We start from the raw sequence: 26,393 nt of genomic DNA on the forward strand, positions 1-26,393 counted from the left end.
CCAGTGACACTGATGGCGCTGCTGTTCTTTTTGCCTCTAGTGGGCGTTGGCTCGACCCCTGCAGGCTGTCCACCTTCACCTTCTCTTGCCCCCCTGTTGAAATACTATCCCTTTTGCCATTTTAACAGCCCTTTGCCAGTGACCTTTGGTGTGGGTTGCTGTTAGATGCTGCATGTTAGTCTCCAGTACGCCCCAAAGCCTGTGGCGTCTTTTAAATCACCGCTGGTTTCAAGGGTTCTGTCATATCAAAAATGTGCCACCGTCTTTGTCTTGAGCCTCATTTTCTTTCTTTTTTAATTCTTTTTAACATTTTTTTATTTATTTCTGAGAGAGAGGGATAGTGTGAGCTGGGGAGGGCCAGAGAGAGAGGGAAAGAAAGAGTCCAAAACAGGCTCCCGTCTATGAGCTGTCAGCACAGAGCCCGATGCGGGGCTCGAACCCACAATCCATGAGATCATGACCTGAGCCAAAGTCGGCCTTCCAACCAACTGAGCCACTCAGGCGCCCCTTGAGCCTCGTTTTCATAAGATGTGCAGCTTTGCTGTTTTTACATTCAGCATTTTTAGAAAATGTTCTTCCTGGTTTGGAGAATATTTACCCATTAAAGCCAGTTCTCATTTCTAAATAGAGAAAATGAAAGAAAAATTGTCCATTTATCAAAAAGAATGTGCAGTAATTTTTTTTTTCTGTCACTTCCCTGGTATTAGGAAACAATAGTCTGTCATTTGGAGATTTTTCTGAATGGTACCAGGAATAAGTAGGTTTTTAAAAAATATTTATTTTATTACTTATTTTTAAAAGAAGGAGTGTGAGCAGGGAAGGAACAGAGAGAGAGGGAGACACAGAATCCAAAACGGTCTTCAGGCTCTGAGATGTTAACATACAGCCTGATGCAGAGCTTGAACCCATGAGCCACGAGAACATGACCTGAGCCAAAGCCAGATGCTTAACCAACTGAGCCACCCAGGTGCCCCAGGGAATAGGTAGTTTTAATAGGAAGAAGAAACAGGTAGGAGCATGTTCAGAGAATATTACACAAGTTTTTAAGTTGTGTGGTAAGTAAACCACTATCAGAATATAAAGATTTTATAGCATAATTCAGTTCTCTTTTTAAAATAGATGTGGATGGAAGTGAAAAATAATATTTTTATCTTTATGAAAAGCTGTTGGATGATAAAAAGTCGTTGATAATGCTTATTTCTCATTTTTATCCTAAGGAACTAGTTGTGTGATGTTATCAGTAAGTAGCATGTGTACTTCCTTCCCCTCTTTTAAAAGAGAGGGGGAAAAATGTTCCCATTTCAGAATTGGGATTTCAGATGCATAAATACGTAGAATAGAAGATGAAATAACATTTTTAAATGAAGGCATTTGGAATAAGGAACAAAGAGAAGATGAGAGTAGGTGAGTTAAGGAGAAGTCAGGAGTTAAGTTAAAACCAGAACGTCTGGGGCACCTGGGTAGCTCAGTCTGTTAGGTGTCTGAGTCGGCTCAGGTCATGATCTCCTGGTTTGTGATTTTGAACCTGTGTCGGGCTCTCTGCTGACAGTACAGAGCCTGCTTGAGATTCTGTCTCCTTCTCTTCCCTGCCCCTCCCCACCTTGTTCCTTTATCTCTTTTAAAAATGAAAATAAACTTAAAAAAAATCAGAGGCGCACCTGGGTAGCTCAGTTGGTGAGACGTTCAGCTTCAGCCTAAGTCACGATATTGCCGGTCCCGAGTTCGAACCCTGTGTCAGGCTCTGTGCTGACATCTCAGAGCCTGCAGCCTGCTTCAGATTCTGTGTCTCCCTCTCTCTGCTCCTCCCCCACTCACACTCTGTCTCTCTCTCTTAAAAATAAGTAAACACTTAAAAAAATAATCAGAACCCCAGCCACAAGCTGCTGTCTGTCAAGCACACTCATTAACCTAGTGCTTCCTAGCAGTGACTCAAGAGGCTCCACAGAGGACAGAGCAGGTGGCCAGGAAGATGCGTTTGTGTATTTTTGTTTTTATATTGCATAGAAGCAAAAATGCCTTGTTTGTTTCTGTTGTTTTACGAGTGACTAAACATTGACTTGCTTTAAGGACCTGTTATAGGTCCTAGAGAGGTATACATTCTGCCTTCTGGTGCTTTGCAATAAAATAGAAAACTGGAGGAGCCCTATTTTGGTGTAGAGTTAGCGTTCCCAGACTCCTGGGAAGTATATAAACTGAAAAACAGGCAAGCATACAGTTAACCATGGAGATGGGCTACACCCATGTGGAATGTGCACATAGGGCACATGAGGAATATCCTGTCTGGGCGTCAAGTTAACATGACTTCTTCTTAAAAATACAAAACCCAGGGCACCTGGGTGGCTCAGTCAGTTAAGCGTCCATCTTTGGCTCAAGTCATGATCTCACAGTTCACAAGTTTGAGCCCGGCATTGTTCTCTGTGCCTGGAGCCTGCTTCAGATTCTGTGTCTCCCTCTCTCTCTCTCTGCCTCTCCCCTGCTCTCTCTCTCTCTCTGTCTCTCTCATAAATAGACATTTAAAAAAATTAAAAATACAAAACCTGGAAAACTGCGTAGTTACCAAAAACCTATTTTTTCCAGATTGCTTTATCATTATAGAAAAGGAAATACATAGATATAGATATGCACATAGATATATGTATACTCACATATCTGCCAAACACAGATAACCAGTGATATCTCTTTGTCATACTTCTTTCCAATCTGTTGTCTCTCTAGTTTGTTTTTCAAAGCTGATAGCATACTGCCCACACTATTTTACAGTCTACTTTTGTTCACGTATTATGGAAACATTTTCTCAGGCCTTTGAAATTATTTCTAACTAACATTTTTAATGATTTAATAGCATTCAGTCACGTGGCATTGTTCCTGTTGCCCTTTGCCAGTATTTGGACATTTTGACTGTCTACCTTCCATAGAATTTTGGCTAGCCTACGATACAACGTACGCATTCTCTGATAATAAAATAGAGCCTGATAACTCAGGTTTCAAAATTGCAGTAATACGTTTCCATAGATCCTGTGACAGGAAAAAGCTAAGCAAGCTTGAGGAACTGAAAAAAAGACCATGTATAAGGGAGCTGGAGGAACAAGGGAGAGAGGCATGAGATAAGATTAGAGGTCAAGGAGCCAGATCATGCAGTGTCTCATTTGCCCTATTAAGAAATGTTGTAGGGAGGGGCACCTGGGTGGCTCAGAAGGTTCAACGTCTGACTTCGGTCATGATCTCATGGTTAATGGGTTCAAGCCCTGCGTCAGATGCTGTGCTGACAGCTCAGAGCCTGGAGCCTGCTTTGGAATCTGTGTCTCTCCCTTTCTCTACCCCTCCCCTACTTGCTCTCTGTCTCTCTCAAAAATAAATAGAACATTTTAATATTTATTTATTTAAAAAAACTTTTTAAATGCTTTGTTTTGTTTTGTTTTTTAGAGAGAGAAAGAGCAGGGGAGGGGCAGAGAGAAGGAGACACAGAATCTGAAGCAGGCTCTAGACTCTGAGCTGTCAGCACAGAGCCCAATGCAGGGCTCGAACTCACAGACCATGAGATCATGACCAGAGCCAAAGTCGGGCGCTCAACCGACTGAGCCGTAGGCGCCCCACTAGAACATTTTAAAAAATTAAAAAAAAAAGAAGAAGAAGAAAAAATGTTGTAGGTGGAAACTAGACTTTTGGGGGTGATCACTTTGTAGTGTATATAGATGTTGAATTCTAATGCTGTACACCTGACCCTTACATAATTTAAAAAAATTGTTTTGATTCTAAGAGCAGTAAGAAGCCCCTGCACAGTTGTCCATGGGAGTAACAAGATCAGATAGATATGTTTGTAAAGATAAGCGGAGAAAGGATCCAGACTGACCAGGAAGGCATGTACCAGATAAACTGGGAAGCAGTGTGGTAAAGTAGAAAGAGAGAGAGAGAGAGAGAGATGTGGATCCAGAGCGAAAGTGTGGTGGAGAGAGACAGTCGAACAATGTGAGATGTATTTTGGAGGTCGAATAGGCAGGACTTGGTGACAGCTTAGAAGTAAAAAGTGCAGGAGAGGAAGGGGACCGTGTCAGGGATGCCTCCAGTGTCCGGCTGTGCTCACTGGGCAGGCAAAGCTGCCATTGACCGTAGCAAAGCCTGGGAGGCTGAGGTAGAAGGCCCCTGAGGCCAGTGAGGACATCAGAGTGCTTTGTGATATACACCGTGAGAGATACGAACAGGGTATTAGGGGCATCCACCGGAGCAGTAAGTAGCTCAGCCTGGAGGAAAAAGGAGGTGCTTTCTGCCAACTCTGGTGCTGGAGACGTGTTTTTAAATGAATGCACCGTATTCATATTCACATCAGTTTTACATATGTAACATAATTGCTCGTTTAAACTTTTTTTTAATGTTTTATTTATTTCTGAGAGAAAGCGTGAGCAGGGGAGAGTCAGAGAGAGAGGGAGACACAGAATCTGAAACAGGCTCCAGGCTCTGAGCTGGCTGTCAGCACAGAGCCCAATGCAGGGCTCGAACCCACGAACCTTGAGATCATGACCTGAGCCGAAGTCGGACGCTTAACTGACTGAGCCACCCAGGCGCCCTGTGCTCATGTAAAAAATCTAACAAGGTCAGGCACCTGGGTGGCACAGTCAGTTGGGTGCCCGACTTCAGCTCAGGTCACAATCTCATAGCTCGTGGGTTCGAGTCCCGTGTAGGGCTGTGTGCTGACAGCTCAGAGCCTGGAGCCTGCTTCAGATTCTGTGTCTCCCTCTCTCTCTCTGTCCCTCCCCTTTGTGTTCTCTCTCTCTTTCTCAAAAATAAATAAACTTAAAAAAGTAAAATAAAATAAAACATCCAACAAGGTGTGTTTGGACTGATTAGTTCCTATTCCGTTTGAGTCAGTAATTTCTGTGATAGGGTAAAGCACTCTCTGTTTGGCGGTCTCTCTAAATCTAAAAGACTGTGTTAGTCTTATATTTGGAACTGTCTCATTCAGTCCTTTAGAGGGTATTCTGGAACGCTGGCTATGGTCAACACCCTGGATACAGCGAACAAGACAGGTTTGGTCATCGTCCAGCAAGAATTCACATTCTAGTGGGAAAAATGAGAGCCCAAGCCAATAATGGCACACATCACTAATTGTAGCTATAGTTAGTGCTCTGAAACAAAGGTACAGGGTGCTAGACCCCTGTAACCCTAACGTTGCTAATACAAGCGCAGCTACCTAAAATGAAAAATGCAGGCACTAGTTTACTTTGACTGTAAATAAATAGGAGTGGGAAAGATTTGACAGTTAATCCTTTTATTTGTATAGCCCTTTGCCATCCTTATGGATTCTGTGCAGCCCTCAAAAGAAGAAAATAAACATGTGACAGCCAATTCTCAGTTATTTCAGGGCACCTGGGTGGCTCAGTTGGTTAAGCACCAACTTCTTCTCACCCCATGATCTCACAGTTCATGAGTTCAAGTCCCATGTCGCATTCTGAGCTGACAGCTCAGAGCCTGAAGCCTGCTTCGGATTGTGTGTCCCCCTTTTCTCTACCCCTCCCCTGCTCACACTCTGTGTCTGTCTCTCTCTCTCTCTCAAAAATTAATGGTTTTTAAAAAAGTAATAATGTTATTTCAGTAGAAGATCAAGTGACTTCCAATTCTACTCATTGTATTCTTGAAATTATTGAATACCTTAGCGGGATTTAAAAATATTTCCAATGTAGGGGCTCCTGGGTGGCTCAGTTGGTTAAACATCCGACTTTGGCTCACGTCATCATCTCCCAGGTCCTGAGTTCGAGCCCCGCATCGGACTCAGTGCTGACAGCTCAAAGCCTGGAGCCTGTTTCAGATTCTGTGTCTCCCTCTTTCTTTGCTCTTCCTCAGCTCATTCTCTCTCTCAGAAATAAATATTTAAAAAAATATTCCCAAAGTAAAGAAATCAAAGAAAAGTCCACATGTTCCTCACCTGGCTGGCATAGGTCTGTTCTTTTGGGGGACAGAGCCTGATAGAGCTTGGCACTCCCAAGCTGTAGTTCAGGGGATTGCTGTAGTTCAACTGACTTTTCTGGAAAAGGCCAGCCAGTAAATATCATAGGCTCTACGGGCCATACAGTTTCTGTTGCAACGACTCAACTCTGCCTCTCTAGCATGCAATTAGCCATAGACAGCACATCAGTGAATGTGTATGCCTTTCTTCCAGTAAAACTTTATTTACAAAAGCAGGTGGCAGGCCATGTGTTGCTGCCCACCTCTGCAGTCGTGCTTGGTCGTGAATGTGGATGTTGTGTCCGTCACAGTTTAGTTGCACAGGCCAGAACTTACTCCGGCTGGTTGAAGCAGAAAGGTACGCATTGGAGGCTGTTACAGGATTTACAGTATCGTTGGGAAAGTTGGAGACCTAGACTCGGTTGAGTGTCTAAGAGCCTCTGGTAGCACCGCCGAGCAGAGCTGGTCTGATGGAGCTGGGCTCTCGCCCCAGGCTAGCCGCCTGCTCCCGAACCCTAAAGGAGCAAAACAGCTGCCCTGTGCTCTGCCTCGCCATCCTTCCCTCCGACCCGTGAGTACATCTGATGGGCAGAACTTAAGTAACGCCTGGAATCTTACCTTCACGGGAGTCTAGGGAATATGGCTTTTAGTCCTTGTGGTGCAGGAAGTACAGGAAGGTTCACCAAAAGGAGGGTGGAGTAAATGTTGGCTGCGCTAACCTTACTAACCCTAACCCTAACCCTAACCCTAACCCTAAGAGAACGTCCCTTTGGCTGCTGAACACCCATACTGTCCACTGACTTTCCACGCTTGCACTTCCAGACAGCACGAGCACTAGCAGTCTGCTGTCTCCCGTGTAATGCAGCCACCCCTTCCTAGAAACCGAAGGGCGCTCACTTTGTCCCCCCAAGTCCTGTAAGTCACAGAGTCATCTGCAGTGTTCGTCACAGGCATCATCCTCGCTCAGGCATCAGGTGGCCTCTCTCCTCTCCTAGAGCGGGACGGGGGGAGTAGGAGAGGTCACGCTGCTCAGGACTAACAGGAGCCCACACCCCTGTTTTTCGTCTTCTCTCTCTCTCCTAGCACATTCCATTTCTCAGCATTCCAGGTTTTTTCTTCTCTTAATGAAATCCCCTCCGGACCCCGTGTTCCCTTGTAACTCCTGGCCCCCTTCTCCTTCTTGGCCACGCTTGCCCTCACACCCTGTGGGCCCTCGTCTCGTTTGGTGACGCCACCATTCCTCTGTAATTGCCCCAGTGGACCTTGAGGTGCTGGATGCTGTGGACGCCAGCCGCTGCCTGAGGCGCTCTCCTCCTTTGGCTCCTGGTAGCATCGTGGGTCTGATTTTCCTGCTCCTCCATTGCCACTCCTCCCCTTCCTTTTTCTTTTCTTTTCTTTTTAAATTTATTTATTTTGAAAGTGAGAGAGCCAATGTGCGAATGAGGGAGGGGGCAGAGAGAGAGAATCCCAAGCAGCCTCCACGCGGTCAGCACGGAGCCCAGTGCTGGACTCAGTCCCATGAAGCCAGACATCGTGAGCTAAGCCAGAATCGGGAGTCGGAGGCTTAACCAACTGAGCCACCAGGCGCCCCTCCTCCCCTCCTTTATGGTCCTCCTCCTCCAGATGCCCCTCTGGCAGTGGTTCTGCCTTCAGCTCTCTGCTCTCCTCTTTCTGTGTATTCTCGGATGCTCAGGATTTGATCTTCTGGGCCTCCGACCTACACGTGTGAGTGCCTGATGGCCCCTCCTCTTCCGGGTCCCGGGACAAGCTCCCTGTGTCCCAGACTAGATGAATAGGGCTCCCCTCCCCCCACCCTGTTCACAACAGCAAATGGCCACATGACCCACCCAGTTCCACAGGGCTGCTTGGGAGGCATACCTGGTTCTTTCTCTGTGAGCCCTCCCCACCAACCATGACCCCACACATATCATCACGTCCCCTGTCACTTCCTTAGTACAGGGCTCTGCTCCATCACCTAGATTATGGCAACAGCCTCTCAGCTCCTTGTTCTCCCCATTTAGAGCCTTACACACCCCAGCCTGGTCTCCTTGCCTGCAGCCATTTTAACCTGTCCTGAACAAGTCAGATCATGCCCCTCCTACTTACCACCTTCCAGGCGCTCTCTGCCAATGTAATCACGTTCAAAGTCCCGAACAGAATATATTAGGCAGCTCCCTCACTAATCCTGTTTATCTTCAGCCTTACTTCTTGCTGGTACTGCCCCTCCCCCCCCCACCATGTGTACTTGAGCCATATAAACACCTAGTGGGAAAGGATCCTAATGTACTTTGTTCTGTGGTGCCTCTGTGTTTTTGCAAATGCTGTTCCCCCTGCCGGGAAAGCGTCCACGTCCCTCAGCCTTACTCATGCAAGTGTCCTTCGCTGCAGGTACCCCTCCTGAGCGCTTTCGTAGCACCTGTTGTCCTGGACGAAGCAATAGCGCAGTGAGTGTCTACTTATCCCAGCTTCCCATCCCAGAAACCCAGCAGGTCGTGGTACAGAGTAAGTTTTCCACATCACTTATTTATTAATAAGGATGAAATGTAATTGAACAAGGGAGGACACTGTTGACTTTATGCATATTCGCCACAAGATGGTGCTGTTCAGATAGAGAAAAAACCTTAAGAGGCTCTTCAAGGCTGAAGGATTCAAGCACTAGGTGCCTTAATCTTAAGTGTGTTACGTTTCTGGGGCAGTTATCTCAGTAATAAGCTTTTTCTGGGGTAAACGCATGGACACACTGAAAGTTGTATATGTTCTTGTATTTTATTATCAAATCATGGCAGAGCATTATTTCACTTATTGCTGTTTTGGGGCCCTCTCTTCCCAGGTGGTCAAAATGTTTTAAAAATGCAAATATGAACTCATAACTCTAGTGCAACCCTTAAGGAAGGTTGTAGAAGGGCTCTCTATAGAGGGAGGACCGGTAGGTTGGATAGAGTGGGGGCAGGGTGCATTTATTTTAGGGAACTGGCTTGCGTGGTTGTGGGGCTCCAGGTCTGAAATCTGTAGGGCTGGAAACCCAGGCACAACTTTTGCGTCGCCACCAGGAGGCAGAACTCCTTTGCAGAACCTGAGTCCATATCTTCCTGGACTTACCATGGCGTTGCATCCTGATGAACCCATCGTAAATTGAACATATCCTAAGGAGAGAGAGGGAGAGCCAGAGCATGAGCGGGGGAGGGGCACTCTCCTAGGGGAAGAATGCAAAGGAAGTGGGGGAGGGGCAAAGAAAGAGGGAGCCAAAGCAGGCTCCAGGCTCTGAGCCGTCAACACAGAGCCCAAGGCAGGGCTCGAACCCACAGACCGCGAGATCATGACCTGAGCAGAAGTCGGACGCCTAACTTCTGAGCCACCCACGCGCCCTAAGAGCACATTTAATACACCCCACCTACCCCAGCTTAGCCCAGCCTACCTTCAGCGTGCTCAGAACACTTACATCAGCCTACAGTTGCGAAAAATTGTCTCACATAAAGCCTGTTTCTTTTTTTAAATTTCTTTTGTAAGTTTATCTATTTATTTTGAGAAAGCGCATGCACCTACAAGCGGGGAAGGGGCAGGGAGAGAGAATCTCAAGCAGGCTGGGCACTGTCAGTGCAGAGCCTGATGCGGGGCTCGAACCCATGAACCACGAGATCATAACCTGAGTCAAGATCAAGAGTCTTCACCGACATTGGATCCCACCCCCGCCTCGCCTACACAGGGCTTCCCTCCACCAGTTCTCATTTTTCCCCTCCTTCCCACCAGCATCACCAAACTGTACCTCCGCCAGATAGCTGTCGGGAACCAACAGGCATCTTTGTAGCAAATCTTCTTAGGGCTCCATGCCCCGTCCCACCCCCAGCTCTTATGGCAGAACCCTTCCAAGTTACTCTCTATACTCAGTCTCGAACCTCTTTTCTTTTCTTTTCTTTGGAGCCCTGTCCCATGAGGGTCCCCCGCCCCCACCTCACGTTTGACACAAGCCCACAGAAGCTATTCTCATTGAGTCCGTCTGTCATGCATTCATGGCTCCTTCAGCAGCCTGTCCTGTGTTGCCTTTGGAGGCACTGGAAGACACCTGCACGCTCTCTTTCCTTGAACCGCTTCCCTTCTCTTCTTTCTGAGTCAGCGCCACACTCTCCTAGGACCCTTCTGGCTTTCCTAACCGCTCACTTTCTGTCGTCTTTGCTGGTCCTTTCTGTTCTTGACCTTACATGGTTGGAGTGCCCTAGGGCTCGGCCCTTGGACCGTCTCCTTTTTCTATCTATACTCATTTCCTTAATGATCTCCTATGGTCTTCAGGTTTTAAATACGGTCTATATACATTGGGGCGCCTGGGGGGCTCAGTCGGGTAAGCATCCGACTCTTGATTTCGGCTCAGGTCGTGATCCCACAGCTCGTGAGTTCGAGCTGCGCATCGGGCTCTGTGCTGACAGTATGGAGCCTGCTTGGGATTCTCTTCTCTTTCCCTGCCTCTGCCCCTCCCCAGCTTCTGCTCTCTCTGTCTCTCTCAAAATAAATAAATGTATAAACTTAACAATCTGTACACCGATGAAAGTCAGATACACATCTCCGGGCTAGACCGCTCCCGCAAACTCCTGACTGTAATCTCTGCCTACTCAGCCTCATGAGCAGACCCCGTGGTTCTGCCTCCACAGTATACCGCAGATCCAGCCCCTACTCACCCCGTCCACCGGGCCCTGGTCCAGGCCACCACCATTTGCCCCTGGGTCCTGCACCAGCTTCCTAACAAGTGTTCCTGCCTGTCTTCATTCTGGTCTCAGTCCTATAGATACCAAAGTCTGGTTGGGGTGTTCCTCTGCTCACAACCCTCCTCCCCATTGTCTCCTCCTTTTTTCTTTTTTAATTTTTTTAATGTTTATTTTTGAGAGACACAGCATGAGCAGGGGCTGGGCAGAGAGAGAGGGAGACACAGAATCTGAAGCAGGCTCCAGGCTCTAAGCTGTCAGCACAGGGCTTGACACGGGGCTCGAACCCACAAACCACGAGATCATGACCTGACCCGAAGTCGGATGCTCAACTGACTGAGCCACCCAGACGCCCTAATATTTCCTCCTTCTCTACGCCTTGCACTCGAGCCCCACTGTACCCCATCTCCTGTTGTTCCTCTGGCATTAGGTGCTCTCGGCCCCAGGACCAGGATGTTCTTCCCCCAGATACTCGCATGGCTTGTGTCTGTCACCAATGTCTTTATTTTTAAAATGTTTTTTAAATGTTTATTTATTTTGAGAAAGAGAGAGAGCACACACATAAGAGGTAGAGGGTCAGAGAGAAAGACACACACAGAATTGAAACAGGCTCCAGGCTCTGAGCTGTCAGCACAGAGCCCAACGTGGGGCTCGAACTCATAAGCCTTGAGATCATGACCTGAGCCAAGGTTGGATGCTTAACTGACTGAGACAGCCAGGGCACCCCTGTTTGCATTTTTAGATTCTGCCCCAGCATATCATCAAATTATAAATCCTCACTCAGGGGTCCCGAGAGGATGGACCCAAGTCTAGTGAGAGGGCAGCCTGAATTGTAATTCATCACCATCTAGAACAGAGCTCTGTAAGTACTGTGGATTTTTAAAAATAGAGGGCAAAACATTTCTCAAGAATGCCGTGTGGGACAAGGAATAAATACTACAGGGAAGAGAGGTGTCAAAGCTCCGTCCTTCCTAAGCAAGTCTGAAGGAATGTTCTCGTCTCTGTAGATCAATTTGCATTCTTTCGATTTTGATATAAGTGAAATCAAAATCTGTACTTTTTTTCAGTCTGGCTTCCTTCATACAACACAGTTAGTTTGGGATTCATCTATGTCCATGCGTGTATCAGTAGTTCATTCCTACATATTGCCAAGTGCTATTCCGTGATAATGGGCATAAAACAGTTGTTTTCTCCATTCCCCTCTTGGTGGACATTTTTCATGTCCTCTTTATTTCTGCAAACTGGTAATTATATCGAAAGACTTGGTTAGACTCAGGCTAAACGTTTTTGGCAAGACTGCTTCATGCGTTATGCTGTGTACACGTATCGAATTACATCAGAAGGCACATAATGTCTGATTGGGAACAGTAAGGCTGAGCATTTGATTGCTGGGGGGGGGGGGTTGAATCTGTTACATCTTCAAATTTCATGCTACATTCATCCAATTTTCTATTTCAGATGCATTGGTTTTTATTCTGTTGGCTGCTTTTTTTTTTTTAATCTCCGTAGCTATGACTTTTTTCAAATTGCTTTGTCGTCATTGTCCATTCTACATTCTCTGATTTTTTTTTCTCAAGCCTTTCCACCGTGTTTAACTGATTTGCTTTCAGTCCTGTTTCTTCTACTCTCTGCCTTTTCTATTTTTTTCATAATGGTATCGGACCCTTGATTTGTCTGCAGTCTCTCTTTTCAGGGAATTCTGTTCTCTCAGCTTTGATACTTTTATTTCATTGGCTACTAGTTCTCTTTAGCGTCTCCTAGGGCATTACTACTCAGAGCGTTGGTCTCATAATAGAAGAAGCAGGCACCGAAGGTAAACCCTGCTGCTTTCTACATTGAAAATGTCTTGCTATGAAAAAAGTCAGCTGAACTGGAAAGCATACCTCTCTGATGTGGCTGATTAACATCCTGGCACAGTGTCCCCATCTTGTCAGGGACTGGCACCAGACATTTCAGAGACGGCTGGCTTGTCCGGGGACCTCACTTGGAGTAGCCCCGCCCCAGAGTGTAAGCCCTGCCTGTGTAAATGCTTCTTTACCTCCTTTGTTACGTATGTAATAACCAGAATGGCTGCTAATGCGTATGGAGCCCTGTTCTCAGCCATTCTGATCTTCATAAAAACCCTGAAAGTGGCTGCTGTGATTATCACCGCTCTGCACATGTTGAAATTAAAACACAAACTTATCAAGTAACTTGTACTAAAGTCACACGGCTTTTTTTTTTTTAAATGTTTTATTTATTTCTGAGAGAGAGACAGACAGCATGAGCAGGGGAGGGTCAGAAAGAGGGGAGACACAGAATCCGAAACAGGCTCCGGGCTCTAAGCTGGCTGTCAGCACAAAGCCCGACGCAGGGCTCGAACCCATGAAATGTGAGATCATGACCTGAGCCGAAGTCGGACGCTTATCCAACTGANAGCTTGAACCCATGAGCCATGAGATCATGACCTGAGCCGAAGTTGTATGCTTAAGTGAGCCACCCAGGTGCCCTTCCAGAGCACACAGTCTTCAAAAAAATTGGAATTTTTTTGGTCTTTTGCCTGCTATTCTTTATATTCTTTTCACTTCCTGTAATTTGTATGCCTGCTTGCCAAGTACACGTATTTGTCATATTATCCTTTTCACTTTACTCCTATTTAATGTGGGGGACCCTATGGAGACCCTCTTTTGCTAGGTAGGAAGTGGGTATATTTGGGACCCTCCTTCCTTCTTATCTAGGATCCCCTGATCTTCCCTTCAGAGCTCCATTCTGAAGAGTTGAGTTTGTCCACCTCATTGTTGCCCTGAGAGGATATAATTAGCTTGGTTGGGCTGTTGTCAATGGTAACTATTGCTTTGATCTTAGATCTTTACTGTGACAAGTGGTAGGAGTCGGGATGTCATTCTGTCAGGTTAAAAGCAGACACACAAAAGTTTCCATCTTAGAGTAATTTGGCCAAACCTGTCCTTGTTACACATGCATTTGCCCTTTGATAGAGAAATCCCATTTGGGGGGAATGATTCTGCAGATGAACTTGTGCACATTATGAAATGACTTATTCCGAGCTGTTCTCTACAGCCTTGTCCATAATAGGAACCGATTGGGAACAGCTCACATGTCCAGGAACACAGAACGATCTGCTTTTACCCACATGGTTGAGGATTTCATTGTAAACAAGAGTGAGGAAATTATGTGCTCGGTGTGTGCACTGCTGTTTTTCAGTATGTGTGTGTGTGTTTTATATACATGCATGTACATGAATGGTTATACATTTTTGTGAATGGCAAAAAGAATATATATTCATAAAGAAACAGTGGAGGGTACAGGAGAAACTAATGACCTGAGTTGCTAGTGATGATGATAATGGCATTTACCTCCGTGAATATAAGCAGAGCGCTTTCTAATTGACACCATAAGTAGATTCTTCTGAATGGTTAATAGTTTTTTGGAATTGCAGTGTAATGGGGGCCCCTGGGTGGCGATTAAGCATGTGACTCTTGGTTTCGGTCAGGTCATGAGCTCACAGTTCTTGAGTTCAAGCCCTGCGTCTGGCTCTGTGCTGACAGTGTGGAGCCTGCTTGGGATTCTCTCTCTCCCTCTCCCTCTGCACCCACCGTGAGCTCGCTCTCTCTCTCTCTCTCTCAAAATGAAATCGCAGTGTAGTTAACATACAGTCTTGTGTCAGTTTCCATCAGTTTCAGACTGTATTGACAATAGAGTGCATATAGCAAGTCAACAATTCGGTAAGTCACTCAACAATTTTTTTTTTTAATTTTTTTAAGGCTTTTTTATTTATTTCTAGGAGAGAGAGAGAGAGAGAGACAGCGTGAGCAGTGGAGGGTCAGAGAGAGAGGGAGTCACAGACTGAAACAGGCTCCAGGCTCTGAGCCGGCAGTCAGCACAGAGCCCGACGCGGGGCCGAAACCCACAAACCGCGAGATCACGACCTAAGCGAAAGTCGGACACTTAACCGACTAAGCCACCCAGGCGCCCCAACAATTATTTTTTATACAGGAGAAGCTTCTTGCTGCAGCTTTGCAAAGAACACCTTTTTTCCCCTCACACAACAACAAAGTCAGCAGTTAATTCTAACCAGTGAAGAGATTCCAAATTCACGCAGTTTTGCTCTTTGGGATGGATGTGTGTGGCATTTTGGAGTTAACGCCATAGAGTACCTCTTGGTAGCTGTCGAGTAAAAGCTAAAATACAGACATAATAAAGGAGACGCAGTAGGCAGCAACTCCCTCACTGTTCAGAGGCAGTAGCAAACCCTTTCTCTGCTTAAGTACATTAAAAAATGTTCTGTGTTTTTCCTTAACTTTTCTTCCCATAACAGTTTTCCACCATTTTTGCTAAATGCTTTTTTTCTAAACCTAAATTATTTTGGTATATGTTATTCATATACAATCATTATGATTGTAAACCTAATTGTGTTTGTGATTTAAACTCTGGCCTTTGTCCATGAACAATAAATTTTAAAACTCTGGAATAGAGGGGCACATGGGTGGTTCACTCTGTAAAGCAGTCAACTCTTGATTTCATCTCAGGTCATGATCTCACAGTTCCTGAGATCAAGCCCCACATCGGCTCTGTGCTGACAGCGTGGAGCCTGCTTGGGACTCTGTCTCTCTCAAAATAAATAAACTTAAAAATATATATTTTAAAAAAGCTCCAGAATAGAGCCTTTGGGCCCCTCTTTGAAAATATGGAGCCCCTATTTTTCTCTTGTAAATTTTCTATCTTTTGATGAAAGAATCCCCCTTGAAACTGCCTAGTTAGGGGTCCTGTTAACAACATTACCTGAAAATTTGTTTAAACTAGATTCACGCAAAGTACTTTATTTTCATAGCTGATCTCATTCTTCCACTATGAACTTAGGATTTTTATTTTTTTAATGTTAGTTTTTTTAAATGTTTTTATTTATTTTTGAGAGGCAGAGTGCAAGCAAGGGAGGGGCAGAGAGAGAGAGAGCGAGACACCAGAATCAGAAGCAGCCTCCAGGCTCTGAGTTGTCAACACAGAGCTGGACGTGGGGCTCAAATTCATGAACCACGAGATCATGACCTGAGCTAAAGTCAGACGCTTAACTGACTGAGCCACCCAGGTGCCCCTGAACTTAGAATTTTTAAAACAACAGAATGAGGATAGACTGTAATGATTCTTTGTTGATTTCACTGGAGAAAATCAGCAGCCTTTGTTTCCATATTCCATGCCCAAAATGAAGTGTCAATTTCTCTGTCGATGAACCCTAAGGTTTCTGAAGTATTCCCAAGATTAGCCAGAAAAAGACATTCTGTACTTTTCACAACCCTTCCTGCAATTTCCCCACCAGCCCCAACACCAGTGCCTGAGCCCAGAGCAACCTGAGCTGAGCTGGTAAACCCTGGATGTCACTTCATTAGCCATTTCAGGTCTTCTCTTTGTGCTGAGTTAGTAGAGCTGGAGGCTAATGCTCTTTAGGAAATGTGTGTTCTGTTTTGTGTTTGTGTTTGATACAAAAATACTTTTTATATTTGAGTATTCTGTTGCTTTCAACTTCACTGTTTCCCGTTTACACAATAATTGGATAATGAAGAAGTTTGGATTTAGACTCCATATGGAGAGAGTGGTATGGTACCATCCCAGTGAAATACCAAGGCAACTGACTTTATTCTGGAGGTCTACAGTGCGAACATAATACCGTTTAAGATTTCCAAATGTCTCCTGTTACATTACATTGACGCTCTGTTCGGCCTTCCCTGTGGTGGCCCTTGTGACGCTCATAAAAGACAAAGGGTCACCTGGCCCCAAGATCTGATTGGCCTTTCTTTCTCAGGACCTATATATTATGATCTTTTTGGGGTTTTCCGGTCGAATGAAGAACACATTTTCCATGTTTAATGTGTTGATCGCTTTTACAAGCTTTCGTCTGCTTTGTTGTTTCTTCCCTTTTTAGAATGAAAAGAGACGTTGAGGAAGAAGTGAAGGTCTCCTCTCCCGACTTGGATATTGATAATGGGTGTCGGAAAGTCTAAAATAGACCCCTGCCCTCTCTCTCTGCCCTGGGGAAAAAGCCCTGGTGTAGATATGAGTCAGAGACCTCACGAGGCAGAGTCCAAGAAATCTGAGGACATCTCCCTACGCGCTATTGCTGAGCGCAGCCCTGGTGCCCCGCTGCCCCCTGGAGAGCGGGAGGGCCCTGAGGCCACAGAAGAGGCGTCTGAAGGGGAAGAGGAGGAGGTATTCCTCAAGTTTGTGATACTGCACGCAGAAGACGACACGGATGAAGCCCTCAGAGTCCAGAATCTGCTGCAGAATGATTTCGGCATCAGACCCGGAATAATCTTCGCCGAGATGCCGTGCGGCAGGCAGCACCTACAGAACCTGGATGACGCCGTCAACGGGTCCGCCTGGACCATCTTACTGTTGACCGAGAACTTTTTAAGAGACACTTGGTGTAAGTTCCAGTTCTACACGTCCCTCATGAACTCGGTGAACAGGAGGCACAAGTATAACTCTGTCATACCCCTGCGACCCCTGAATAACCCCCTGCCCCGAGAAAGGACTCCCTTTGCTCTGCGCACCATCAATGCCCTGGAGGAGGAGAGCCGCGGCTTTCCTACCCAAGTGGAGAGGATCTTCCAGGAGTCTGTGTATAAGATACAGCAATCTATATGGAAAGAGACCAGAACTACCCTGTGAAGGCAATCGATCGCCTGAGATGGACCCCCCTCCTCCTGCCCCCCAAGGCTGACTCTTGTTTTCTGCAACAGATGATTCGCCTTCCCTTGAGACATAAAGAGAATGTGGCTCTTCCAGAAACCTAGGGGCACCAAGAAAGCCAAGTTCCTACGGGACACTGCGCAGACTTGAGGTCTTCTGCGACGATGTGTTGATAAACCAGAGATCGTCAGAGTTTGAAGAACGTTCCCATCACGGTTCTCCTCATTCGCGAATATCCCAGAAGATTAGCCTTAATTCACATTCCTTGCAGCAGCCCTTCAACCCAGACTTACAGGGTAGACCTTATCAAAATACGGTAACACTAGTATTTTGTTCTCCAAGGACACATGGAAGAAGACATCCCCGGGAGATGTGAGTATCCTCACTCTTGAGGCACCTCCCAGAACTGTTGCAGCTGAGCGGTACTGGTATGGCCACCCAGAAGGATGGAGAGCCCCAGAGAACATTCAGAATGTTAAGTCATGATAAATAGGAAATTAAAAGCAGATACGAGAATGGTGGGGCTTTTTAAAAGAATCCAATCAGATGTGTTTTTTCTCTCTGCTGGAATTTGGGTATTTGGAGACAGTGCCTACTACTGAGTAGTAATGCCATTTGACGGCATCCTGGTTAGGGACTCCAGGGAACCTTGCCACCATGTCCCCTGGAGTGTCCTTGACCAGATGTTCTCCTTAATCTCTCTTAAGGCAGCCTTTAAAACTTCCTGCTGGGGCGCCTGGGTGGCTTAGTCAGTTGAGCCCCCGACTTCAGCTCAGGTCATGATCTCACGGTTTGTGGGTTTGAGCCCCGCGTCAGGCTCTCTGCTGTCAGCACAGAGCCTACTTCGGATCCTCTCTCTCTCTCTCTCTCTCTCTCTCTCTCTCTCTCTCTGCCCCTCCCCTGCTCATGCTGGCTGTCACTCTCAAAAATAAATAAATATCAAAAAAGAACTAAAAAAGAAATTCCTGTCACAGTGCTCTGCCCAGGAAGTATTTCTCAGCTGGGTGATCAGAGCGGCCTGACTGTGCGTGCGTGCGTGCGTGTTGTAGATTATGTATGGACTTGGGGTGGAAGTAGGAGGCGCTCACAGCGAGGCAGAGAGGCCCACATGGCCCCGTTCCTTCCCCTCAGGCCCCGCCTCCCCAGCCGAGCCGGAACAAGAGCCCTCAGGTACAGACTGGGGATGGGGTGGAGTGCGAATCACATCCTGTCGTGACAGGGAAAGCACCCCACGGGGGGGATCAGCAGACCTGGTTCCAGTCCAGTCTCTGCCACTGAGGCTGAATGTGACCTTACCCTCCTTTATCTGTGAAATGAAAGGGTTGAATTGATGCCTCTCTAAAGGCCTTTGTCCTCTCCCAGAATGTGAACAACTAGGGACCAGAAAAGCAAACGAGCAAAAGAAAAAAAAATACAAAACCAATTTTGTAATGTGATGTGTCATAATTTGCAGGAGGCGTTAGCTACGCTTACAGTGAAAGGCTACTGTGATGTCTGACAGCATAATTGATTTCTAACGCTGTCTGTTAACACTTTTATAGTCAGCAAAGAAGGACGATCTGTGCTTCCTCAGATTCTTTCAAAATACATTTTTATGGGGACCGTTGAGCAAAGTCCTTCTGCCCCATTTTTCTTTCTCCTCACTTTTCTGCATCTCTTATGAGTACAGGGGGTCGGCTCGCATCTTTCTGCATCCACCTCTCCATAGCCATGACGGAATGTTGATGAGGAGCTTCTGCCTAATCCCACAAGGAAGTCAGACCTCCAGCTTTGCCAGTACTTACTGAAGAAGAGATTGTTTTCATGGGACGGCGGCGGCGTCTTTACTTGAAGTCCCTTTCTATCATAGTAGCTTCCTTACTCACTCTTCCAGTTTTAATAATAAATATATAGATGGATTTTTAACCAGACAGCTTTGCATATCTCCCAATTTCATACACTCAAAAACATCAGCCACCCCGCCCTTCACGCTTCCTACCGAAGTTGGATCTCCTGATGCTGGACAGTGTTTTTTAAATAAATGCTTTTATTCTTTACCCTTGACTGCACTTGATTATTTCCAACTCCAGGGAAGGTTGTTGAGAAGTGTTTTTGAAACGAGGCATCCATCTCTGCTACTCAGAGCACCAGGCGCCATGTCTCAGTCAGTTTGGAGTTATGTATATTTTGTATGATGAAGAAGAATGTTAAGTCCTGAATAACTGTTGAAATTAACAGCTGTGAAAAGAATTCCTGGGGCACCTGGCCGGCTCCATCAGTTGAGCACTCAACTCTTGATTTTGATCCAGGTCATGCATGATCTTGCACCTGTGGGATCAAGCCCCGAGCACACAGCTTGCTTGGGATTCTCTCTCTGCCTTGCTCTCTGACCCCTCCCCCACTGGCATGCGCACGCACACTCTCCAAATAACCTTTATTTTATTTATTATTTTTAAAATTTTTATTATAGTTTATTGTCAAGTTGGTTTCCATATAACACTCAGTGCTCATCCCCACAAGTGCCCTCCTCCATGCCCATCACCCCCCTTCCCCTCCCACCCCCAACCAAGCTTCCATTTGTTCTCAGTATTTAAGGGTCTCTTATGGTTTGCCTCCCTCCCTCTTCTTAACTATTTTTTCCCCTTCCCCTTCTCCATGGTCCTCTGTTAAGTTTCTCCTATTCCACATTGAATGAAAACATATGCTATCTGTCTTTCTCTGCCTGACTTATTTTGCTCAGCATAACACCCTCGAGTTCCATCCATGTTGCTACATACACATGGCCAGATTTCATTCTTTCTCATTGCCATGTAGTATTCCATTGTATAGATAAACCACATCTTTTTTTAATTTTTTAATGTTTTTTTTTTAAACTTCTTAGAGTGAGAGAGAGACAGTGTGAGCAGGGGAGGATCAGAGAGAGAGGGAGATACAGAATCTGAAACAGGTTCCAGGCTCTGAGCTGTCAGCACAGAGCCAAACGCGGGGCTTGAACCCATGAACCATGAGATCATGACCTGAGCTGAAGTCAGACACTTAACCTACTGAGCCACCCAGGTGCCCCAAACCACGTCTTCTTGATCCATTCATCAGTTGATGGACACTTAGACTCTTTCCATGATTTGGCTGTTGTTGAAGGTGCTGCTATGAACATTGGGTACATGTGCCCCTATGCATTAGCATTCCTATATCCCTTGGGTAAATTCCTAGCAGTGCTATTACTAGGTCATAGGGGAGTTCTAATATTAATTTTTTGAGGAACCTCCACACTGTTTTTCTGGAGTGGTTGCACCTGTTTACATTCCCACCAAAAGTGTAAGAGGGTGGCTGTTTCTCCACATCTTGAAGTTGTGGGATCAAGCCCCACTCACTCAGCTTGCTTGAGATTCTCTCTCTCCCTCTCTCTCTGCCCCACCCCCACTGGCATGTGAGTGCACACTTTCAAAATAAACTTTTTAAAAAAGTTATCAAAGCAGCTAAAGGGAGGAGGAAAATAATGAAAGGTGTGGCCTTAGTTGCACATTTGTGCCTGTGTGTATGTAAATATAGATGAGATTTACACACACGCACGCAAAAATTTTGTGTAAATTTTACCATGTGCTGGAGACCTTCCATCTGAGTACTCTCTGGGCCTCATCGCTCACCTTGGAGCTTCACACAAGAGCCTGAGGTGTACCTTGTAGGCCAGTTGGAGTTCTTTCAGCTGTAAGACACAGAAAACCCAGTGCCCCATAACCTACACTAAAAGATAAACTTCTCTAACTTAAGGAGCTCCCTTAAGGTATGGTGTCTCCAAAGTGTCAATAAAACCCAAGTTGTAAGCAATAATGGAATATTATTCTACCTTAAAAAAATTCTTAGGTGCCTGGGTGTCTCAGTTGGTTGAATGTCCAGCTCTTGATTTAAGCTCAGGTCACGACCCGAAGGTCATTGGACCTAGCCCTGCATCGGGCTCTGTGCTGAATGTGGAGCCTTCTTAGGATTCTCATTCTCTCTCTCTCTCTCTCTCCCTCCCCCTCCCTCCCTCCTTCTCCCTTCCCCCCTCTCTCTCCCTCTGTCTCTTCCCTGCTCACACACACTCTTTCTATCAAATAAAATAAAAAATTCTGATACAATACTACAACATCAGATGAATTTAAAAACATGGTAAATGAAAGAAAAAACTGGACTGAAAAGCCAAACATGAATATTACTTGATTCTCCCCCATGAGTTGCCTAGAACGTGCAAATTCATAACAACAGGAAGAACTCCTCCCAGGGGTTGGAGGGAGGAAAGAATAGGGAGTCCTGTTTAATGGATACAGAGCTTTTGTTTGGGATGACGAAGGTTCCGGAAATGGGTAGTGATGATGGTTGTACAGCATTGCGAATATACATTACTGCCACTGAATTATGTGGTTAAAATGGCGAGTTTTATGTGTAATTTACCACAGTTATAAACAGAACAACCCAGATTCTTTCCATCTTTTTGTTCTGCCATCCTCAGTGCCCCAGTTGAGTCCTGCCCCCACCCCCGAGTTGTACCTTGGCTATTCCAGTGTCAGGCGCCACGTATACAAACGTGGGAGTATTGGTCTGGTTCACCAAGTGAGGAAAAATATTTCCTCACTGCGTTACTGACCACTGCTTATACATGGTGATGATAAAGAGCCATCTGGGGCCGCCTGGGTGGCTCAGTCAGTTGGGCGTCCAACTCTTGATTTTGGCTCAGGTCACGATCTCAGTGTTTGTGGATGGAGCCTGCGTCGGGCTCTGCGCTGACAGTGCCGAGCCTGCTTCAGATTCTCTCTCTCCCACTCTCTCTGCCCCTCCCCTGCTTGTGCTCTTTCTCTCTAAATAAATAAACATTTAAAAAAAAACTTGCTTAAAAAGGCCATCTGATTTCTAGTTGGTTTTATTATATTTTAAAATCTCTCCTCACCTGCACCCAGGTGGACCCACCTCACTTCCCCTCCCCTACACCCTCAAGCTATAGAGTCAGACCATTTGGGTGTGCACCCCACCCTTGCCCTGTATATATTATGATTTTAAGCAAGAGCCCTAACCTTCCTGGGTCTCTGTGTCCTCATCCAAAAATAAAGATAATAACACCTCCCTGGTAGGATCATTTTGAGTATTCAATGGAATAATGCACTTGAAGCCCACAGGAAGTACCTCCATTACCCACAACCTGACTTTGGGGACCGTGGCAGCTTGTAGGGAAGAGATTTTAAAGAGAAAGAAAGAAAGTCCCCCTGTGCAGTACAGTTCCCATCCAGGCACTGGCAGCTGAGGGCAGCCACCAATGGGCGAGGTGTGTGAGTTGTTAATAGTCGGTGTGGTGGTGGACCAGCTGGTGTGGGAGGAGGCGAGAGCCTATCCCAGGGCTCTGGCAAGTTGGGGGAACAGGACCATTGGTGAGGAGAGCAGGAAAGTGGAGTCTGGGAGTGGCAGCCCCAAAGCCAGTTCAGGGGAATGGCCCAGGGGGTGCCTGTCTCCAAAAGAAGAGGGGGTTCAATTACCTAAGCTCCTCTGCCTTGCTTCCTGTCCTGACACAATTTCTACCCTGAGTTCAAGGCTGCTGGCTGAGCTTACTCTCTTCCAGTGCCCATCAGAGCTGTTGCCCACTTCAGTCCATTTTCACATCCTAAAGCACTGGCTAAGCCTGGGAAGTCACTCCAACTTCTCATCAAGCCCCCCCTCCATGTGTAGGGAACGGATCCGTACAACTAGTTAACAGGAGTTAGGGAAACCTTCCTTGCCTCTTCTCATGAACTGAAGCCGGCTCCGAACCCCCGAGGCGAGTTGCTGATGGTGGGCATGGTTCCAAAGCCTGAAAAAGCCCAATCACTTCATCTCCAAGGAGTAAACACTAAATTCACAGGCAGAGGCTATTTTGCCAAGCCATCTCCCCCAGAAGAGGACCCCACAAGAGAAGGGTCAAAGTGCTTTTCACACACTCGTGGAGAAATCGGAGTTGGGAGAATGGTTGCCAGGGATGTAGGGTGGGTTGGTATAAATATCCAGTTCAGGGGCGTCATGGTGCAGATGAAGAAACCACAGGTCACACTTCACTGTTGTGTCTGGCTGTTTCTGACTTTAGGCAAAGTCTGTTGACCCACAACTGGGGTGGGGCTGGCCCAGGGCATGTGACCAGGGTGTGCACTGTGGGCAAGGTGGGGTTTAGTGTTGTTTGCCCTGGGCGGCCGGTCCTGCGTCTGAGTCCTTCCTCCTCAGCAGTCTTGCGTAGCTTAGCCTGGTTACTCCACCTGCTGCTGGGCTGTCCCAGGACGTGACTGTCCCTCTGAACTCGTGGGAAGGTTGGAAGGGCATGGAGGAAGTTTCCGAAAACTGCCACGCACTTGACGACATGAAACCATCGCATCTGAAAACCGACATCCGTAAGCCAACGACTAACAGGAATGAACTAACACAAGAGAGTCATACATGTTGCCCTTGAGCCTGAATCTTGAACCTTGACTTTTCTTGCAAGATTCCAAGGAGGAAAAAAAAGCTTTCGAGTTTGAACTTTCTGTGGCCAGATAAGAACCACATTCTTCTATAAATTTGTATTCCAAGCCATTGTTAATACATGAAGTTGGAGTTGGAGTAAATAGTACTCGAAAGTGCCATTAATTAATAACTCAGAGCACAGAGAAGTATTTGATCCAAAGCTCAAGTGAAGCTGTAGGGGGAAATAAAAGACGGTTGCTCCCTTTTCTGCCAGTGCACTGGCTTTCACAACTGTTTACTCCAAATTCCATACTCGATTCACACCTCCTTCCCTTTCTGGCAGGAGCCAGAATTGTTCTAGCAGGAGGGTGGGAAATAACGCCTTCATTCGATACTTCATTCCTCCCCTTGTCTTCAAATAGTTAGTTCTGAGTCACTTTACTCGAGGTGAATAAATAGGAATGCTTTTTTTAGCAAATAACAGGAACCTGCATTGAAAGAGCTTTTATTTTTTTCTTTTTTCATAATCTAATTAGGAATGTTCCTTCCAGCTACCTCCTCAAACAGGTTTAAAACAAGGAAATCTGAACCGACTAGTCCCTCCCGAGGGACGCTTGTGGCTATGTTGGCCAGGACACATAACCAGCTTTACAGATTTCTTAACTCTATTTATAAATAAATACACTGCCCCATGAATCTAAAATTATATTGTGATGATTGCACAATTGTGCAAATATACTAAAGCTGTTTGCTGGGCTGTATGCTTTAAATGGGTAGGTTTTAGGGTGGGTAAGGTCTAGCTTAATGAAGAAGGAAAAGCAAACCAAAAAAAACCCACAAAGCTGCAACAATAAAACACTATAGCCATTTGGAACACAACTTGGTAATAGCTAGTGATGATGAAAATGGAGCTCTCTTATGAACCTAGCAATTTTTCCTGTGGGGCTGTAGAGTTGTACCCTAGAGAAACTGTCCCACAGGTGTGCAAAGAAGCACGTGTAAGGAGGATGTCTATTGCAATAGTCTCTGCAATCATGAAAGACTGGAAACAATCTAAATGTCCAACAGAGGGAGAATCCAGAAATCTGTTATGGTAGGTTCTTACAATTGAATACTACAGAGCATTTGAAACAGCTAACAAAGCTATGTATATCAGCATGTGTAAATCCCCAAAACACCGTGCTGGGGAGGGTACAGTAATCTATAAAATAATATGGGCAACGGGCATCTGGGTGGCTCATTCGGTTAAGCATCTGACTCTTGATTTTGGCTCAGGTCATGATCTCACAGTTGACATAGAGCCATGCATTGGGCTCTGCACTGAGTGTGGTGGCTCCGTAAGGTTCTCTTTCTCTCCCCCTGCCCCTCTCCCCCACTCGCACAGTTTCTAAAACAAATAAATAAACATTAAAAAAAGAATAGTATAGACAATTTGATACAATTTATGTAAAATTTTAAAAGACACAAGATGGCACTCTTTCTGAATGGATACATACATAGGTGATATGTTATTTTCCATGCCTTTCTGTATTTTTTTAAGTATTTATTTATTTTAAGAGAGAGTGTATGTGTGTGCAGAGGAGGGGCAGAGAGAAAGGGAGACAGAATCCCAAGAAGGTTCCGCACTGCTAGTGCAGAGCCCGATGCGGGACTCAAAATCAGGAACCATGAGATTGTGAGTTAAGCCTAAACCAAGAGTCTGGTGCTTAACCTACTGAGCCACCCAGGCACTCCAATGCATTCCTGTATGTTCGAAATAATAATCATTTCTTTGAGATAGCACGCCCTTGTAATTGTGTTAAGCACTGTGGAATTTCCTTACGCATACAATAATTTGAGGAATGAAAAAAAAAAGAAGAAGAAGAGGAAGACTCAACAGATAAACTAGAAAAAAATATGCTGGTAGTAATAGGTTTCGTATTTTATCACCTGTGTCAGGCACTTAACTTACATTATGTGCGATATTCCCTACATTCTATTTGGTTAGTCTGATCATGTCCAATATGAATCCCAGGAAACCAAAGCTGGAGACCTAAGTCATGAGCCCCAGAATCACAGGCTGGAAGATGGTGGCATTAGAATGTCACATGGCCTGGCTTCAAAGCCTAGTGGTTCTTAGGCTCCATAATGCTGTTTTCTCAGTGGATCTGCCTGCTTTTCATAGTAGAGAATCTTAGGAGAGGTCAATAGTGCAAAGAAAAAAACCATGGTAATTTCTAAGTTGAAACCCTGTGTCTGTGCCCAGTGAGGTTGCCCTATTTTTAGTCATCTTTGCCTACTGTGAATAACTCATGACTGAGAGTCAGGAAATACATGTCCTGACTCCACGAATCTGTTGTCTCATGAACTTTTTTCAGTCTTCCGTCTTCATCAGACTGAAGTTTTGTCCTACGTTTTTCTTAGGACTCCTGCTTTGTTTTGCTTTGTTTTATTTGCTTTCTTGGTGAGTGCTAGATGTTATCGATGGTAAGTGAAGCAGATTTAGAGAGAGGAAGGCAAATGAAAGGGACAGGATGAGTGGAAATCGTGTTTATTTCAGGAAGATGTGTGTCGCAATGCTCCTAGATCCAGAAAACTGCGTGGATGGTTTCTGTGCATCTTTAGAAGAAAAAGGTGGTTTCTCAGTGTTACCAAACATTGACTAAGGGAACGAACACAGACAGTTGACATGCA

At 45.7% G+C, this 26,393-nt stretch overlaps 1 protein-coding gene across 3 annotated transcripts in view; it reads left to right on the forward strand.

Annotated features, from left to right (window-relative positions):
• The window catches only part of TICAM2 (TIR domain containing adaptor molecule 2), a 21,767-nt gene extending 2,422 nt beyond the window's left edge, over positions 1–19,345 (forward strand). For 2 of the 3 annotated variants that reach the window (XM_077746230.1, XM_077746231.1), the window contains exons 2-3: positions 8,326–8,439; positions 16,543–19,345. In XM_077746230.1, the coding sequence (XP_077602356.1) occupies positions 16,602–17,288 (687 nt within the window). In that variant the 5' untranslated portion in view covers positions 8,326–8,439; positions 16,543–16,601 and the 3' untranslated portion in view covers positions 17,289–19,345. The remainder of the gene's footprint in view (positions 1–8,325; positions 8,440–16,542) is intronic. The other variant, XM_077746232.1, reaches the window with a different exon arrangement.
• The last annotated feature ends 7,048 nt before the right edge of the window (positions 19,346–26,393 follow it).

Source organism: Crocuta crocuta, unplaced genomic scaffold (assembly GCF_008692635.1).
Source record: "Crocuta crocuta isolate KB4526 unplaced genomic scaffold, BGI_CrCroc_1.0 scaffold218, whole genome shotgun sequence".
Classification (NCBI taxonomy): Eukaryota; Metazoa; Chordata; class Mammalia; order Carnivora; family Hyaenidae; genus Crocuta; species Crocuta crocuta.